The sequence below is a fragment of the Cajanus cajan genome, chromosome 7 (genome assembly GCF_000230855.2).
Source record: "Cajanus cajan strain Asha chromosome 7, NIPB_CcT2T_4, whole genome shotgun sequence".
NCBI classification, from domain to species: domain Eukaryota; kingdom Viridiplantae; phylum Streptophyta; class Magnoliopsida; order Fabales; family Fabaceae; genus Cajanus; species Cajanus cajan.
In genome coordinates, this window is record NC_138523.1 from 55096195 (window position 1) to 55116489 (window position 20295).

The following is a 20295-nucleotide window of genomic DNA, read 5'->3' on the forward strand; positions in this document are numbered from 1 at the left end:
TCATCCTTAGATCTCAAACACACTGTATCAATTAATGAGTGGGTTAGTCCACACTAATCAGATCTTTTAAGTTCAAATCTTAAATATACAGAGTTTATCATTCAATATAATCTTATTTAACTTTAAAAAAAAATTACATTGAGCGGAAGACATATGTGTTTATAAAAATAAAAATAAAAAGTTTAACTATGTGAAGTACATTATTTTAAGATTTTTTTTTGGGCAAAAACTATGTGTAGTATTAATTGTAATAAATGCATTAATTATAATTAAAGCGATTTAGGAGTATTTAGTGCTAACTACCAAGCCAACGTGACTTGTTTTGACCTACTCAAGCATATGTTCAGTTTAATGCTTTCTTCCTGTGCAACAGTATGTACTGTTTTGATTTAAATACTTTTTTTTAAAATTAACAAATATTTCACTAAAATAATTAATCGCAATAAATTCAGAGTTTAATGTTTTGATTATTATTATTTATTTCCATCAAAAGTTATGATTAAATCATAACTGATAATTTTCTTACAATGCCCTTTTTTTTTTACAAGTACAATGTCTGGTTAAACATAGTATTTCATTTTATTTTAATAAAAGTGAAATATCTTCTAATCAAATTCTTTAAAATCTATATTTTAAAGGTTTTTTTGTTCATTGAAAATTTGAATTTTACTTTATAATTTTTAAACATTCTGTTTAGTCTATTTTTTCCTTTCTAAGAAGAAGATAAATCTTAAAATGAATTAACTCAAATGTCTAACTTTGCGCCGCATTAACATCAAGTCCTAACATTTTTATGTAAAAATCTCTTATCATTTTTCACTATCTATAATTTTATATATTTATCTTCAACATATTACACTAAATTTCACAATTAACATAAAAGATAATCGTAATAAGAATAATTATTCACATAATATAGTAAGCATTACAAAACAGTGTATTTGATAAATTTATTGTAATTAACACTAAAAAATACAATAATTAATGGTGTTCATGAATTGATTTAGTTAATTTAAAGAAAAAGTTTACATACATGTACTTATCCTATTAAAAATTATTTTAAATCTATTTCTCATGCCTTGGATTTTTATCTAAAATATTATACCTAATTTATCTATTATTTTTTTCAACAATACAATATATTGATAAATGTATAATTTTATAAATTAAGAAAAGTTAGTTATTATAATTGGCGATAATTAACTATAAATAAGTTAATGTGATATGAAGATATAAGAAATGGGTGTCCTAGGAGTAAAATATAAGATTAGAATATTAGTGGTGTTGCGTATGAAAGAATGATAGGAACTTTCCCAGAAATCGAAGATAGATGAAATAAAATAAAAAGGTGGGTGGGACAAGATTGCTGAGCTCCACATGGGAAGAGTCAGATAAAGTAGTAAAAGGGAAGAGAATGAAAATTCAAATCAAACGGTTAAAAACAAAAAACATGGCTTTGGTGGAGTGGAGGGTACAGTACCTGCCATCGCAGAAAGACACATGCATGCGTACAAATAATTCTCCTGCACATATCCCTTCCCTTCAAACTAATTCTATCTTTATGCCAACATGATTTCATCATTAAATAACAAAGCCTTACGTTTCATAAAGTAATTAACAAAAAAAGCTGAGGCTCACTACCAAAGTATGTTTAATATACATCTCCCAACTTAACAATTTCTGGGGCTCAGACTAAGTATAACGTGTACCTCCCAAAAATATATTATTTGCTAAAGGGCTTATTTCATATATATCTGCATTTCAATTTTAATACAATTTCTTTTTGTAATAAGACAAAATTTTAATACAAAATTTCATTCAACTGTCTTACTTATTTTGTTAAATAAAACACGTATTTTCATAGTAACCACCACAATTTAAAACATGAATTTAAACATCAATTACCCTTCATTAGGGGTGGGCAAAATAAATTGAACTGAACTGAACTTATAAAAACTATACTGAACTTAAAAATAGTTCTTATGAACTGAACTAAACTAAATATTAGTTCAGACTAACTGAACTGAACTATTTTTTTGTGTCATTGAACTGAACTGAACTATACTATAAAAACTTGAACTGAACTGCAGTTTAAACTGCACTGAACTGTTATGATATTTTGAATTGAACAATTTTGACTCATTGATCTATCAAAATAAGACACATTTACCAATATTACTTTATTTTCCATTTTATTTAAATTTTTCAAAAAATATATATATATAATTAAGTCAAACAAACTCATTGAATTTTAAGTCTAAAAATAAGTAGTCCAACATAGCTCAATTGATCCGTTAGATTCGACAAAATTGATACAATTTTTTTTGGATCACTTTTTTTTTTTTTAAGTTTTGGTTATTAGACTATCGAGTTAATCCATTAAGACATAACATGTTAGACACATTTAATTTTTATCCTTTTATAAAAATAGTTCAATTTTTATAATTCAGTTCAGTTTTATAGTTCAATACAGTTAACTATCCAACAGTTCAGTTCAGTTTTTTTACAAACAGTTCAGTTTTTTATAGTACAGTACAGTTCAGTTCACCACCAGTTTAGTTCAGTTCAGTTTTTTTTGCCTACCCCTACCCTTCATTGTTCACAAAGAATTATTAAAAAAATAATAATAATAAGCATACATACATACTTACAGGATATTTCGGGTACAAGTGTATATATATTTTACCGACGAAAGACAAAAATCTTTTAGTGTGTCACTCAAAGTGTAACTATTTAAAAGTAATATGCTGGTTTCGACGAGAATTTTAATAGTAACGACAACTAACCAATGTACCATAAAAGATTATATTGGTTACCATAAAGTTAAAAAGGCAGATCTGGATAATCAATACTCCAACTGGAATGGAAGCAATTTCTACTTTGAATAAAAATAATATATTTATTAAAATTATACAGAGCATGTGTTTTGAAATTTTAAAATAAATAGCAATGCTCTAGTGCCTAATTAACATTCTCTTAAGTAAACGATTTAAAAAGAAATCGCAATGATCTTTTATTCTTAAGATGGAATCATACAGCACACATCATACATCATCCAGCAAATTTAAGCACACTTAAACACTATTCACCAAATCATAACTGCTTACCACATGCTTCGACCACCTTCCATAGCAAACGTATTTAAATATCAAATTTGTTTGAAGACTGACATGTACTATTTGAATATAGACCCACAGCATGCATAGATGAAATCATGTAAAAGTAAATACTATATATACTAACCGTATATATCATCCAATTACAAATTACAACATAAAATAAGATTAACTTTAACAATAAATATCTTATAAATCATATTCTCATTAATTAATATTGTAATTTTTTTTACATTGACAGTATCTAAAAATTAAAAATTAAGAAAACACAACTAAAAATTTCCCCTCAAACGCAAATAATTAAAAAATTGAACACAATAAGTATTAATTTAATAAGTCCATTATGCTTTGTTTGAGAGAGGAGGAATGGAAGGAAATGAGAGAAAATAAGTATTAATTTAAAAGAAAATTAGTAGAAAATAAAATGGAATAAGTGAAATTTGTAGTTGTTTAATAGAGTGAAATTAAGTAAAAAAAAATAGTAAAATTAATATTTATAATTATTATTTTACCTTCATTTTGCAATATAGATTAAATAATTATCTTGTAACATATTGTAATTTTACATATTTTACAAATTCTAAAAAAATTCCCTCCATGAAGAGTATAAAAAATAATGAAGGATCCACTTCTAACTCCTTACAAATTTTCTTAAATACACTCCACCAGACAAGTCTTTCATTTGAAATCCACACTAATCCTTCCTCCTCCCTGTTAAATCACCTCCACCAAACAAAGGGTAAAAGTAATCAACCTTGAGATCCCATACAAGTCCCTAATATCCCTACTAAAAGCAGTTCACTAATGCGAACTTGTTTTTTAGAGTGAAGATGTATTTACCATTAAATTAAATAATTGCAATGAATACACCATAAATTAAAGCAGAGATAAATACAAATTGGCCAACTTTAGAAACGAAATCACTTAAAAGGAAAACAATCGTTGCTATCTTATGCAACAATAAATAAATATATATAAAAAATAAATAAATAAAACCTTGCGGAAAATCTTGTTACTAGATAGAGTATATCATCTGCAGTTATTTATAAGCACTACTTTTGCTAATGACAGACAGCAAAATCTAACATGCCCCAAACTCAAATTGAATCCACTTGTTTCTATGATCAAAAGGTTTTCCACACCACTTGATGTGCAGAGTATTTACACTAAAACATGGATTGGTGCCTTCAACTTTAGTAAGCTGGAATACAATCACTAAGCAGTGATCGTTGCAATGAATCCAAAATCCATTAACTTCACCATAACTATTTCCATTTAAACTTTGGGTACAATCTTGGGCAAGCTTAGAATGTAAGACTGCAGTACAAGTATCAATTATAATTTATAACGTCACCAAGCCCTCTCTACTCGCTGCCTTGTCCAAAAATTCAAACAAAGATCCAAAGAAAGAAAAATAAAAGAGTAAATGAATAATCAACAAGGAATTTGCAGCGAATAGAGGGTTCCATCAATCAATCAAAGTGAACTGCAAACAATCAACTAGGAAGGCTACTAATGAGGGATTTACAGAGTTGGCAGGAAATCATGAGTACAAATTTCCATGCCCCACCATTGTAATAAAAAATATGTAAACTGTAAACAAACAGATTCCAGCCAACATGGGCAAAAGCGAGGACAAGACTAAGACTTTAGATCTCAGTCATTGACTTTAACCGAGATAGTGCGTTCCAGGTTGTCAGATGGTGGAAAGGCAAAGAAATCTTCCTAATGTGCCTAAATATTAACTATCACAGGAAAATTCAGTATAAATTACGATGATTAAAATAAAAATGTTGACAACGCTGACTCCTATTGTACATTGAAACGGTCAGCACAATACATAAAGCTTTTATCATCTCCAGGAATCGGGACTGTAATGCAACTGGAAAGACTTTCTCCAGAACAGTCCACAAATCATTTTACATTGCTATTTCCATGCAAGTCCAAAAACTACATGGTTGGTTTGTATTCTCTCTTGCTCTCTATGACAGCCTTCTTCCTTGTGTCAAAATCAACTTTGTCGAGATCAAAAGCAGTCCCAAGATAACCATACAAGACCCTCCTTTTCTCTCCTTTTTTCTCATCCACCTTAACAAGGTTTGCATTGTTCTCATCATCCTTTCCTAACGTTTGTGACTGCACACGGGCCCAATCCTTGCGTCCATGATTTTCCTTCTCAAAGTGTTCAGCAAGTCGAATGGCCTCCTTAAAGCCTGAATGGTCCCCAGCAAATTTAACCAGTGTTATGCCCAAATGACCATCTCTTCCATATAATGACTTTGATTTGCCACCCATAAATCCAAGCTCTGGAAAACCATGCATGTATATCAGATGGAAAAAAATATAGTCAAAAGCTCACTATCATCAGATATGAGTGGATGATTCAAAAAAAAACCTAAGATTTTGGTTATGTGCCTAACAAGGATTTGTTTGTATAAATGCTGCCATCAAAGGCACATCAGCCAAGTAATTTACATCTTGAAGGAGATTTTGAGCCCAACAAAATGCTGTTTGTCAACGAATACTAAATGAGTGAAATCCGGTGGAACTAGAAAGGGAGAAAAAACAAAGGACAGAATAGTAAGCCAAACTATCTAAATCAAGAGACTATACTGCATGAGCAAGAGAAGAGAACTGTAAGGAGGGTGCTTAAACATTGGAAATATCGGATTCAGTTTTTTCTGTGTCAAATTTCTATCTATCACTAAAAATGGTTTATTTGATTAGGGCAAAAAAGATCAAGGTCTAATAGATTAAAACTAAAAACAGGTCTTAATGGAATTAGCTTGCGGATTCCTTAAAGTAACAGTAACCAGCTATGCTAAGCACTTGCAGTAAGACTAGAATCACGATTCATGAAGATTAGCTGAACTGACAAGCTAGTAAGTAATAAAAAAGAGTTCAAGAGATACCAAATGCAATTATATGGGGCTAGAAAAGCGAAAGGAAATAAGAAAAAATGGAGCAAGCCCCCTCAAAAGAAAAGGTAAGGAAGCAGAAAAAATTAATATTTCACACCAGTCATTGAGATTTGAAAAAGGTAGAACATTATTTAACAAACCCAGGTCAGGCTTACAAGCACAATATAATTCATACAAATTAAAATTAAAAACGACCTTGGGAAACCTAAAGATCAAATCAACTCCTTCTTACCTTGTTAAAGGTCAAGGCAGTTATTACCTTGACTAGTTAAATAAGCTAACAAGCTACAAATATAATTCAAAATTGATCTCAAAATATTTATCAACAACACTATGTGCAGAGACAATATAGTTAAGCATCAACTAGAATAATATATGGAAATTATTTTCCCAAAATAAACAGATATCCTCACAGTAATGCTTATCACTTTATTGATTGTAGCATCAGATATCAATAAAAAATATCAATGCATGCATGTGCATAAATGGACAGGGAAGAAATATATGCACGTGCACAACTTAATATTCTCCATCTCAAAATAAACACCCTCAGTGCTTGATGCAAAAACAACATAGTTTAACATAAACTAAAATAATGTCCAGAAATTATACACACAATGAAGAGCCATCCGACAATAACATTCACCAAAACTACTTTCTTAATCTCCAGACTACCATCATTAAAATATAAGCATTAGCATAGATGCACAGCCACATGTGTGCATAATTACATATATAAATGGACATGTACATATGTCCACAGACACAATTCATCTCAACATACACACCCTCAGTGCTAGGTTGCCAATCAAATGAAGAGCATAGTTAAGGAACAACTACAGTAACATCAGGAAAAGATAGGTCAAAAGGAAGAGACATCCAATAATAACATTCACAACCTACTTTCTTGGCTGTATAATCAACTGTCATTGACATATGAACAAAAGTGTGCACGCATAAATGCATAGGTAACAATTAAGTATCCCCTAGGTAAAAAAAAATCTATTCGTGAACATCTCTATCTATCTATCGAGCAAACAACTTTGAAGCTAGTCAAAGGAAATTAAAATAAACAGAAGAATTATCCAATAAATCAAATTATGAAGGAGGAAAAGAAAGCAAGGATGTGATTCAGTTCAGGTAACATGTACAGTATGAATAATGTTTCATACAATGGGCATGTTTAGAAAGGGTCAACATGTTTGACTTCCACAAAGTAAGCCTCCCCAACTAACACCCAAATTAATAAACCTTCTAAGGAGAAAAAAAATTATAGAAATTCCTCAAATGCTGAGACCACAAACTCTCTTATTCTCTAATTTTTGGCTTATATCCTTGTACCATTAACTGCTTAAACTTCTTCAAAGAACTGCTTTAAAGGATCCCCTAATTTCTTTGCATTGATAGGATCAAAACTCAGTTTTGAGCTACTCACCATTGCTTTCCAGTTCTCATAACTCAATATGTAATTATAAGAGGTATGCAAAAAAACACCCATCTGATTACCAAGTGGTCACAATCCTTCTTAAAAGATCAACAATCAAGGGTGGAGTGAAGGGGAAGTTTTAGTGGCCCAGAACAGGTAACTGACCTTATTAATGAACTGAGACCCATGTTTAGCAGTTCATTTGATAGGAAGAGGCAAAGTGTGAAGGAAAAGAGTGCAACATTCATCATCAAGAACAATGGTCATTATTGAATCAATGCAACAGAAATTCTTGGGGAAGAGAAAGGAACGAATATTTATATAAATTCTCAAACATAAAAATAACATCTATTATATATATCTAAGCACCACATAGAGGACTGATATAGTTTCCCCCAAGAAAAGCTACTTGTACACACGCACAAACACTCATCAATTAACATCAACAAAATTTTCACCATGTGATTGCCCTTTGCATGCAAACTCTGCTTCTACCACCTAAACAATTATGAGATGTGACTCCTTCTTATGAGTATCAAGCATCAGTCCTATGTACTCTCTCGAGCAAGAGTGATCTGTATTGATCATTGAGAAGCTGAATCCTTAGGGAGCTAAACCTAAGAGTTAGTCTGACAATTACATCCAGTCAACCCAAAATCAACATTCTTAAATATAAAAAAAATACAAAACAAAAATAGCTTTTAGATTGACTACAAAGAAATTTAACCAATGCGTAAATTAAATGAAAACCATCCAACAATCCTAACCAATCTACTCAACTTGACTCAAGCATGCATTGTGACAAAATTCTGAAAACCTAATACAAGTAAACCCAAAAGAGCAAAGTAGAATGGAACTTAAAATAGAACTTGATCAATGATTTGTCATCATCTTATCAAAGCTATGATGCAAATGCCTCTAGAGGATTTGCATAATAACTACACATCAAAAGCTACTAACTACAAATTAAAAGCTAATTTTTACATACCAAATCATAACACCATGAAGTTACAGTAACCCTCAGTATTTTGAAGATGTGTCAATAATATAAAAAATATATACATTAACTTCAAAAAATCTGCTTCATATTATTGTATTCTAAATCAACTACAACTGTCAAACCAAGACAAAAAAGGGCATTAGTGACTAATGAAAAGGTCAAAAAAATTGGCTTGGTAGCTTTTGACAAACACAAATTTTGTAATTCAATAGCCAAACCAGAGCAACAACCTACCATGAAAATATATAAGACAGGACTTATTTCAATTCAAGATTTACAAAACTGCTTCAACAAAACTGCTTTATATTATTGTATTCTAAATCAACTACATATGTCAAACCAAGACAAAAAATAGAGAATATACATTAACAGCTTCAAAAAAACTGCTTTATATTATTGTATTCTAAATCAACTACATATGTCAAACTGAGACATAAAATGGAAATAACGACCAATGAAAAGGTCAAACAAATTAGCTTGGTAGCTTTTGATAAATACAAATATTGTAATTCAATAGCCAAACCAGAGCAAGAACCTACAGTGAAAATATATAAGACAGGACTTATTTCTATTCAAGATTTACAAAAAAAAAAAAAAAAAAGCAAAGCAAAGCAAAGAGCAGCCTTGACAGAAGAATCAACTCCAAGAACTCTTTGATGTTAATGGAAAGTCCTATAAAATCAAAATTTTGTATTTCAAGTGAGACGGATGAGGCTCTAATGTCCCAGTTTCTAATTTGATGTTAATGACAAACGCAATAAAATCAGAATAACTTTTCATCTCATTATCCTTAACAGATAATGCCATAAAAGTATTCCATTAAACGGTAGCCTAAGAAGTGGGAGGTTGGCTAACTAAGAAATACTGGGAAAGGCAACTACGAAGTGTTCCCCACTGAAACTGCTCTAAAGGGCTAACTTAGCATGCATGCAAGACAGATTTTCTTGAGCTCATTAAGCCCGTTAAGAAAGACATCATAATAGAAGATGATAAAGAATGGAGGGGCACGTTATACCTCTAATTTTATTATCCATCGTTTTGTTTCCCAAACCCTCCATACGACCATCTCTATTTTTTCCAGTATTTGTGTTATGGATGATCACCAAAGGTGGCCACATGATCAGATCATCCTGATTTGCTGCTGCTTCATCAGCAGATAAAAACTGATACGCCTTTGAGTTATCAGGAGGCTTTGAGTAGTTCCAGCCCATTAAGACACACAGAGCTTTGTGTAATCCCAAATGCTCAACACGTGAATCAGCATTATCTGAGTTGTAAGTGTGCATGATGAGAGCATGCATATCTGGAAAATCTTTAGCAGACCTGAAAGTTGGCATATCAAGGGCATTGAAGAATATATTTTAGGTTTTCATCGTGCAAGTATTTAGAAAAGGCAAAGTAACAGCAGCACATATTCACCTCCTTTCATTTACATTTAAAACCAAAGATCTTCTTTTGAACTAAGTCACACAGAGAACCTACATCCTAAAGTACATCAAAGCACTGACGGACTACTTAAGAAAAAGTGGGAAACACAACCTCGGAAAAGTTCTAATTGGCACCATAAATATAATCTAGTTAACTAGACAGTTGGAGACAACCAAATTTTCAAAGACAATTTGACCAAACTACACATGTACCTTTAAATTGCATGTCTACAAATGGATTTTTTTCCCAGTATGTAGTATGTACCCAAACCATGAGTTGCATGGGCATAACACATCAGCAAATAAATATAGTATTAAACAGGTAAACAGATGCTCATACTCCAATGAAAAACAAATAAAGTTCTCTCTATAGCGACGTAGAAGAATAACTCGAGTTGGTGCAAATTTGTTCTCATCAAAGTTTCTCTTCTCAAAATAATTCAATCATTTGCAAAGACATCGTAGTAAGGGCCATGCATGATGCCAAAACTCAACTTCAGATGCAATTTACTAAAGGGAGCTGACAGGGCATAACCCAAGACTCATAATGCTATGTTCCAGTAGAAAAGGGAAAGCTAAGCACTGAAACTCACAAGAAAAAGTATAAAATCAATTTTAAATAAGCAGGAGAAAAATTGTATAAGGAATATGCACATTAGCATGGTTCTAAGGTTCTCCAAGGGGCCAGAGATGGATGAAGTTCACTTATCTATCTAAGATAATAAAGAACAACCTACTTCATCAAGAGCAGCTCGATGATACTCAGGGAATGCCTCAGATCCTAAATTTCTTTTGCAACAAACAGCACAATAGCCTTAGTTGTAATAAACGATAACTAACATAACCATACTCAACAATCACTGTACCTCGTGTTTAAAATATACAAAAGACTGAATATATATAGGACAAAGGAGGCTATATTGCCTTCATAAATTAGAATAATTAAGAAGCAATTGATGGCAATGTCAGCCATTTCATAAATCAAGCAACATTAGAGAAAAAAAAGGACAGACCAACACGATGTGGGATCTCAACCCACTAAGAGCCGATGTCTTGACGGCTTCACCCTATGACGCTTCACTCAGCTTTTCTGGTCAGCCCCTTCATAGGTAGCCCTTTCCAAGACATTGGCAACCATCTTTGATAGGCCACAATTAAGACAGGCTAGGGGTTATCACAATTAAGGCATTTATGGAAATGACTCCATACAAAACAACATAAATCAACAACGTAAATACCTCAACAAAAAATCCTTCATTGAAATTTCCTGACAATACCAAATGAAATCACACATGCAAAAGTAAAACTTTTAACAAAACTAGTTTCCAGTACTGTGAAGTATAAAATTCAAAGGTGTCAACCAAACCAGTTGATTGTCTTGTGGACTAGAGTAAAGTGATAACTCTTAATACTCACAAACAAGACATCAGAAGCTAGATGACTAAATTCTATGCAGTCAAATACAGGCATAGAACTGAATTTGACAGCCTGTTTCAAGGACCAAATTTGCTAGGCATGGGAATAACCGAATACATGTTATTACTGTCAAATTTTGTGAGGTTCGATAACTGTAGATAACAAACAGAAGTGATATGCTATAATGGGAAACAACATTGGGATCAGGAACCTAATATTTTCCAAAGCCTAATCTCCAGATAAATCTAAGTGGTAAGCGTTGTCAATCTGAAATAAAGTAACCAACTTCCTCTACTCAACCGAGCAGCACAAGTTTTCAAGACAGGAAAAGATCCATGATCCATCTGCTAAAACAATGGACACTTCATTTCTTAAAAATTTAGATTTATCACAGATTCCAAAATCCAAATATTTCCTTTGTCTCCTTGCGTACCTAATCTAAAGAGGTGGTCAAATGCCTAAGGCGCGAGACATCTTGCTCGTTGAGAGTCCAGTTCAGCCACTTTGGTTCAGGCAAGGCATGCTTTTAGTACCTCCAAATGTTACAACATAACTAGTTGTTAGTCTCCGGGATTTTAGCAGGAAGAAATCGAGTCACCTAGATTGAACAACTTATTTTTCTATTGTGACTATGATAATTATGCTATGCTTGAATATTTAACCTACATGGAAAATAACAGAAAATAATCATATGTTACTACTGTCCTTAAGAAAGTGAATTATAGGTCTAAGTCAAGCTTAGAAATCAGAGGAATGTTCCTCGCTTATATATACTGATTGGTCGATGTAAGATCTCGAAACAGGTGGCTCTTGCACGGGCCATAAAGAAATAAAGCGAAAGGAGAGAAAGTTAGAAGAAGGAATGGTAATGATCTGAATTGCAGCAAACCTGGCAGCGCCAGAGCCACACGCAAGACAGTGAAGGCGCCCCTGCTTGCCATCGTCCAAGTAACTCCTCTTCTGCGATACATTCTCGTTGATGAGCTTCGCGAAGTTGAAAAAGGCTCTCCTCAACGCGTCCTGATCGACCTGCGAGTGTCGGGAATTAGCCCCGTCGAGCCTGGAGAGCTTGGAGGGCCGCAAATCGCTGGGGCCGGCGGAGAAGTCCCCGCCGGGAGCCCTAGAAAGGCCGTTGGCGTTACGGAGAAGGTGGTCTCGCTGGCGGGCGAGGTCGGCGTCGTCGTCGGCGGCGTACTTGCGCTTGGTTTGGTAGTCGGGGAGGCGGAAGCGGGCGGGGCTGAGGGGCGGGAAGCGGGGGTGGAGGTGGGGCGAGAAGTCTTGGTAATCGGGGGGGAGGGCGAAGTAGGAGCGGACGCTGCCGTCGGCGAGGACGATGGTGCGGCGTTCGAGCATGTGGAAGCCGTAGGCGGGGGGAGGGGGAGGGGCGAGGGGGGGTGGGGTCCGGGAAGGGGAGGAGGGGAGGGTGTTTGGGGCTAGGAATAGGGTTAGGGTTAGGGTTAGGGTTGGGCTTGGGTTTGGGCTTGGGGGAGGGGGCGGTGGTGGGATCGGGCGGGGTTTTGGCAGAGGAGGCATTGGGTTTGGGTTCCCAGCGGGACTTGCGGTGGGAGGAGTGGAGAGAGGCCTTGGGATGGTTGTTGCTGCTGCTGCTGCCGCCGGCCATCCTGCGTTCAGGCTGCACTGCTTTCTTCTGCTCTATTACTTCCCTTCCTCCCCTTTACAACCCCACTTTCAGGACTTTCCCATTTTTTTTATAATTAGTTTTTATTTTTTATTTTTCTTACAATATTAATATTATTCATGTGTCTTTTATAATTTATATGTATATCTATATCTATTAAAAAGAAATATTAAGAATATGTAATAATTTTTAACTTTTATTTTTTAAGTGAATTCTTATATTCTTTAAATATAAAAAAATATATATTTTCTATGAATAACAACACGCAATCTTATAATATTATATTTGTTTATAGTATACAAATATGTTTATTATAATAATATAATAAAAATTAAAATTTGTAATAAATTATATATAAATATATTATAGCTAGTTATAGAAATTATATTCAAAATAAATACATAAAAGTATTTTTAAATATATAAATTATATTTTAAATTTATGATAAATAATTTATTTTAATATTTGTGTTTAATATTTAGGAGTTCATTTTATCTTATAACTATCCTTTAATAAATTATAATTTATATTTTGTTTTTTTATTTTGTTTAATAATCGTCCATATTTTTAAGGTTTAAATACGTTTTTAATTCCTTAAATTTAGAGTAAATTTATTTTTGATCCTTTAAATTTAAAATTGTTGTTATTAATCTCTATGATTTTCAAAAAATAACATTTGAAAATGACAGATTGAGACAGTTATGCAGTATCAATTGAGTTTAATATTATATTTTTATTAATAGAAACATTAGCATGTAAATTTTATACTATAATATTTGATGAATTTCTTAACAAAATTTTAGTATAAAGACTAAAACAATTTTTTTTGGAACTACATGACTAAAAATAATAGTTTCAAATTTGAGAAACTAAAAATAAAATTATTTTAAATTTAAGAGATTAAAAACATATTTAAATTCATTTTTAATAATTGTAATAACCCAAACACACTAGAATGAGATAAATTCATATATTTATACAAATGTGAGATTGTACAATTAAGAAAGACTTAAAATAATTAATTTGTATTACTTATACTAATAAGATATATTTACTTTTCAGTGACTCATCACATAAGAACTTCACAATTAAGTATGCTTGATTTGAAACGATTTAGGAATGAGTGACATTCTGAAAGTTTTCTCAAAAAGTGTGCAAATGAGAACAAAGTTCGTTGTAAAGTCTATGTTGGTTTGTGGAAAAAGTCTTTGATCCTAAGACGGTCAGGCATCTTAGAAAGGACTACCCACAGAGAGTCCTAACTGGTGAAGAGTTATAATTAACGAACAGTTGTGTGAAGTGTCATCATATAAAATGTCGTTGTGAAGTGAAGTTATTAAAACATTAAATTTGAAGGATGTTACAATAATCACTCACTATTATGTAATTTTTATTACTTATTATTTACACCACAATCATGTCATACAACCATATAAACACCAAAGCATATGAATAACATCAAATCACAACGCATCATATGCATACACCTCAACTGATGTATCATTACACATTCACTTACAAAAATCTCCTACAACAAGATGAGTAGTTTAAGCGGTTTGGTCCTATTGAACCAACTCGACCTTTTTACACTTGTTAGATCAACAACCAATTTGGGATATCAATCCCTAATAACATGATTTTTTGGATATCGTTACTTAAATTAAGAATTCGTATTTGTGTAAAGGTGTAACAGGTTGGATATGAGTCTATCACGATATTAACTTGCAACAGTAAGTAACCTATCGAATTAACCCACTAATTATCCTTTAAATATTATGCCCCTCTGATATTTAGTTAAAGGACTAAGTCTCTGACTTCATATTTTACTTAGTTGGTCATGTTATACACGTACACCTCGACCTTTCTCGCATGTGGATCAACATTGATCTATTGCAGGTGATATACCTCGACCTAGCCCATAGTCACATTAAATAAGGTCTTAAATAAGATTCAAAAATCCATTCCAACATGTAACACCTACTTAAGGATGGTTTCTCAATAACTAGGCTCATAGAACACCACATTGATATCCCACACAATGAAATATCTAAATTTAAAAAATAACTTCTCCTATAGTCCTAAGTCAAACAACATACCTAAATGTTTATAACACTTTGAGTATCAACACTTCAACAACATGCATCTATATGCCTTACCCCTAGGTCAATGAATATAGATTTAACAACATAAGTAAACTTATAGCATCCAAATGCATCTCAACAAATTCAACCATACAATCATCTATCTATTTATCTATCTATCTATCTATCTATCTATCTATCTATATATATATATATATATATATATATATATATATATATATATATATATATATATATATATATATACATTGTCTCAAATCAATATACATAGAACAATTATCATTAATCAATATACAACATGTAATAGATCTACCTAACTTATTCAAAATCACATTTAATCATACAAATAACAATAATTTTTAAAGTAACTTGTGCCTAACATCATAGGGGTAGGGAGTCTTTTGTCTCACCCACGCCCAATGCCATTTAACCCATGCCTAATGTGGATTAAGTATAGACCCCTAGACCCCTAGGCCTAGCATAACAAAGCCTCACACTCAATCCCAAATCAGGCAAAAATGATTCTTTCTCCTTACACCTGACATCATTCCTTTGATGTTTGACACCAATTCAAGCAAAACCAAATCTCTCACCTCATAACCAGTTTCATTCAACCCACCCTTGATGTCGTTTCAACCTAAGGTATTTATCTCTCTTCACGCTTGTCGTCACCAATCTTGCGCTCGACGTGAGAGAGACAGAGCACCTCAAATTGAAATCACATTCAATGTCTTAAAGGCATACCTGACATGACTGTGAGTTTTGCACTTGCAAATCATAAATTTGGCTCAAAGTCACCTGAAAAATAGAATAATCCAAGCATGTAATTCTACACCAAATTTGCAACATGCAATAACCAACTTGGTAGAATAACCCTAAACCATTTCCAACATGCTTTAAACATTCCAAACCCAACTCTTCTATAATAAAAATCCATAAATCAATTAACACATGTCCATTTGATAACAATCAAACAACATGCAACTCATCTAAAGCAAGTTTTTAGCCCCTTTACCTAAAATTCCATGAGGAAGGGAAGAGAAGAAGGATGAAGAAATTCAAGCTCCTCCGAGGAGACTTTACATTAATCTATATACTTCACACTAATCAACGAGTATGATTTACGATTCACTGACCTGAATCAACAAAAACACAACTAAATCAAGACCCTAAGAAAGGAATCACCCTCACAAGAGAAGATTTAGAGAATACGAGAGACTTACAAACTCTACAGTGCTTCTTTATACCACATCTCTCTAAATTTTTGAAGAACTTAACTTGTGAGACTCAATTCTTAACAAAAAATCTTATATATTTCCCCCCTTCTAAGGGTTAAATTAATTGGACTTATACCTGAAAAAACTGTCTAAAACATTGAAAGACTCCTCAAAATTTTCTTAACTCCTAAAGTTTCTCAACACCTCATCTTAGAACACCATGATAAACAATTATGGCTAAAAGACAACAATAATTAACGAAAAATTATGGTATTATACTTAGGTCACAAATAATATATCTAAAAATCATAAATTGAGATAATTATGCACCATAATGTGATATATTCACTAATAGGAACATCAATAGATAAATTTTATATGATCGTATTCGATAAATTATCAAACAAATTTTAAGTATAAGGACTAAAATAAAATATTTAAAAATTACATAAACTTAAAAAATTAATTTTAAATTTAAAAAACTAAAAGTAATTTTACCTTAAATTTAAGAGAGGAAAAACATATTTAAGTTAATATTTTATTATTTTTTTTCCACTTTAACATACATCTTAGCGTAGCACATATAGCTAATGTTAAATATTTTCTTATATTTTATAATAGATATCTATTATGAAAGACAATGTCACTCAAGCTAATATAACCACCAGAGCATTTTTTTTTTTGAAAATTTATTTATTTACATAGCATGAAACAAGTTTAATGTGTTATTTGACAAACCAACAACAAAGCATGCGACAAAGCAATTTTCTTTTGTTGTGCTGTTGTAAATATTACTTGAAATTGGATAATGGAATAATTTATTTGTTTAAAAAAATTTAAATTTTTTTAGCTGAATTATTTTGTTTGAATGAAAAATTTATAAAGATTTTGAAATATAAGTATTCTTAAAATTTATTAAAATAGTAAAATTTTAAATTTTGTCAAAAGAGTAAAAACTTAAAATTCTTTATATTTTTTTTATTTCACTTACATATTTTATTTTATTTCCTATCTCTTTGTATTTTTAATTATTTAATATTTAAAAAATATTTTTTAAATTATCAAATATTATCTGATATTAATTTTTAAAATATCAAATATTTAAAATTTGACTAATATTTATTTTTATAAAATTTAATTTAAAAATCTCAACATATAAAAATATTTTTAAATTCAATTTTATCATGATGAAATCAAAGTACCATATTTAAACTAAGAATTTAAAATTTTAAAATTTAAATTGACTTATCTAAAAAAATCTTTTAAAAAATAAAAATAAAAATCAAAGTAATTTAAATATCAAAATTTTTAAATTTCTTAAATTTTTCATCCAAGCACACTATAATTAATTGATAAAGCTCTATTATTATGAGTATTTGACTTAGATCTAAATCATAAATTTAAACCAAAGAGTTGAAATTATTGATTAATTTGAAATAATACTACATTCTTTGATTATAACATGCTTAATGGAAATACAGACATGTGATATATCACTTTAATTAAATATTTATTTATTTTTCTTTCTTTTCACATGTGGTCTCTGCAATAAATATTTATATTAATCGAATAATTTTTCAATAATCTTCCAATTATCTTTTTATTTATAAAATAGACAAGTATTTGATAATCTTTTTTATTTAAATTATTATATATATATATATATATATATTTATCTTTTGATATATTTTTTTATAAGATCAAATATTAACATCAAAGTACATTATAAAATTACAGCATTACTCTTAATTAAAATAGTATTTACATAAATAGTTTTGCTAAAAATAAGTAGTCATAGGTATGCTGGGGAATAACTAATACACCTTATTATTTTTTAATTATTTAAAAACATTGAATAACTATTTGTAATTTTAATTAAAAAAATCACAAGTTTTTCCTCCATATATATGTCTGTTAAAGAGAGAAAACTATAATATTTTATTATTAAAATATTTATTATATAAAATATGATTAATTTTTATAAAGTTATCCTCTTGAATATTTATATATATATAAAAGAAAGTATCCATTTACTTCAGAAATAAGTTTATTTAGATTTATTTTATTTGATAACTTCTGTTTTACATCAAATTTTAATGATCAAATTATTAAATTTAAAAATTTTAATACATAAATTAAGTTTATAAATTTAAAATAAATTTAAAATTTATTTAATATTTCGTTTTATTAATTTAAATCAATATATAAAATAATTTTGTGATTTTACATTAATATTATTAATATTATGTTCGTTCATATCATTTTTTTTTCCTTTTCTACTTATAGTCTGCACACAATTTTTATATCAACTGAATAAAAAGTCAACGTTCTCCTACTTATATTTATTATTATTATTATTAAATGGAAAAATTATTAAATACTCTTTTTATATTGTTTAAATGTTATATATTGTAGGAAAAAAAAACCTTTTTTTTATACACAACCATGAAATATCACACAAAAAAATACCATAAAATATAGAAAAAAATATTTATTTTCTTATATTGTATTATAGGTTCTTTGTTGAAATTTGAAAACTTTTTATTATTAACAATTTAAAGTTTCATCCAAAACACTACTCGACAGTCACTACGTGACTAATGTAATATAATTTGCAAATACTAGTTAGCATTTTTTATTTAATTTAAATGATATATTAACAGTAAATTAATATTATTTATTTTTGAATTTAGGGAGGCCAAATTTACAATAATTTTTTTGAGAAATTAAAATTGTATATTCATAGAATTATGAGAACCCAAAGTGAATTTAGGTATATTTTATTTTATATTTAAGCAATATCTTAGGGATGTTGAATTTAAATTATATATAAATATATATATATATATATATATATATATATATATATATATCGACTGTCACAAAATTACTCCAACTTAATTAATAATATGAACTTCAAATTTTAAGTATGCTATTGCATTGATTCGAAGAAAAAACTTTGTAGTAATCCTCCTATACTCGACTATCAAATCTATGACACAGACAAAATAGATGTTATATAACTGATTTGGCATTTAAATTTACTAAATAAAATGATTAATTTTTTTTTAATTTTTTTTTTATAAGACCACATGTTTTCCTCCTGAGAAATGTTAATATTAATCATACTCAAATTAGTGACAAGTAATAAGAGTATTGACAATATTTGAAGTTAATTATTTATCGTTAAAAAATATTCTTATGTCTTATTAGACAATTAAGTGACAAATCATGTAACACAAAAATCTTATCACTTCAATAAATTATTTACTTATTTATCTTTTCATTTGTGTCTCTATATTAAATATTTATTAATTGAATATTATCCTATTTATATTTTAATAATTAAATATAAAAAATTTAATACTTTAATATTTTCAAAATAATGCATATTAATTTTTCATTTAATATTTTTTTCTATAAATTAATTGAATATTAATAACAAAATACAGTAATAAGTTATTGTATTACACTTAATTAAAATATGTATTTACTTTAACAGTCTTGCAAAGTAATAGGTATGTTAGGTAATATTTAATAAACCTTATTAAATATTTTTTAGTGATTTAAAAAAACATTAAATAAATGCATGTAATTAAAATAGAATAATAATATCCCTTTATATGTTAAATTGTCAAAAATATTATAAAAATTGTGAAGGCTCCAAGTTACTTTAGGAATAAATTTCGATAAAGCTATCCTCTTTAATAACTATTTATAAAATCTTTAAATATTTTAATATTAAGTTAGCAATCATGCAGGCCAATTTTAGATAAATACAATACTATTAGTTATGTAATTTTATAATCAATTTTTTAAAAGTATATTACGCAAGTTGAATTTATTTAATAAAGTATTAAATTATTTTAAATATTCTCATCAAAATATTTTTAAATATTATGAAAGTTTACAGATTTGATCTACTCAATAATTTTTCTAATTAAATAGTTAAATGAATGAAGTTTAATATGTACACTAAATGAAGTAATTTTACCAAAAACTTATTCATGAAGTAATTTGTCCTCTTCTAA

The 20295-nt window shown here is 29.8% G+C and overlaps 1 protein-coding gene across 1 annotated transcript; it reads right to left on the minus strand.

The window, feature by feature from the left end:
* Window positions 1-4561: 4561 nt before the first annotated feature.
* Window positions 4562-12999, minus strand: LOC109812859 (uncharacterized). The gene is given in 4 exon segments (XM_083060140.1): window positions 4562-5422; window positions 9479-9786; window positions 12196-12696; window positions 12698-12999. Coding segments are annotated over 4 exon segments (1395 nt in total). The 5' UTR covers window positions 12928-12999; the 3' UTR covers window positions 4562-5066.
* Between the last annotated feature and the right edge of the window lie 7296 nt (window positions 13000-20295).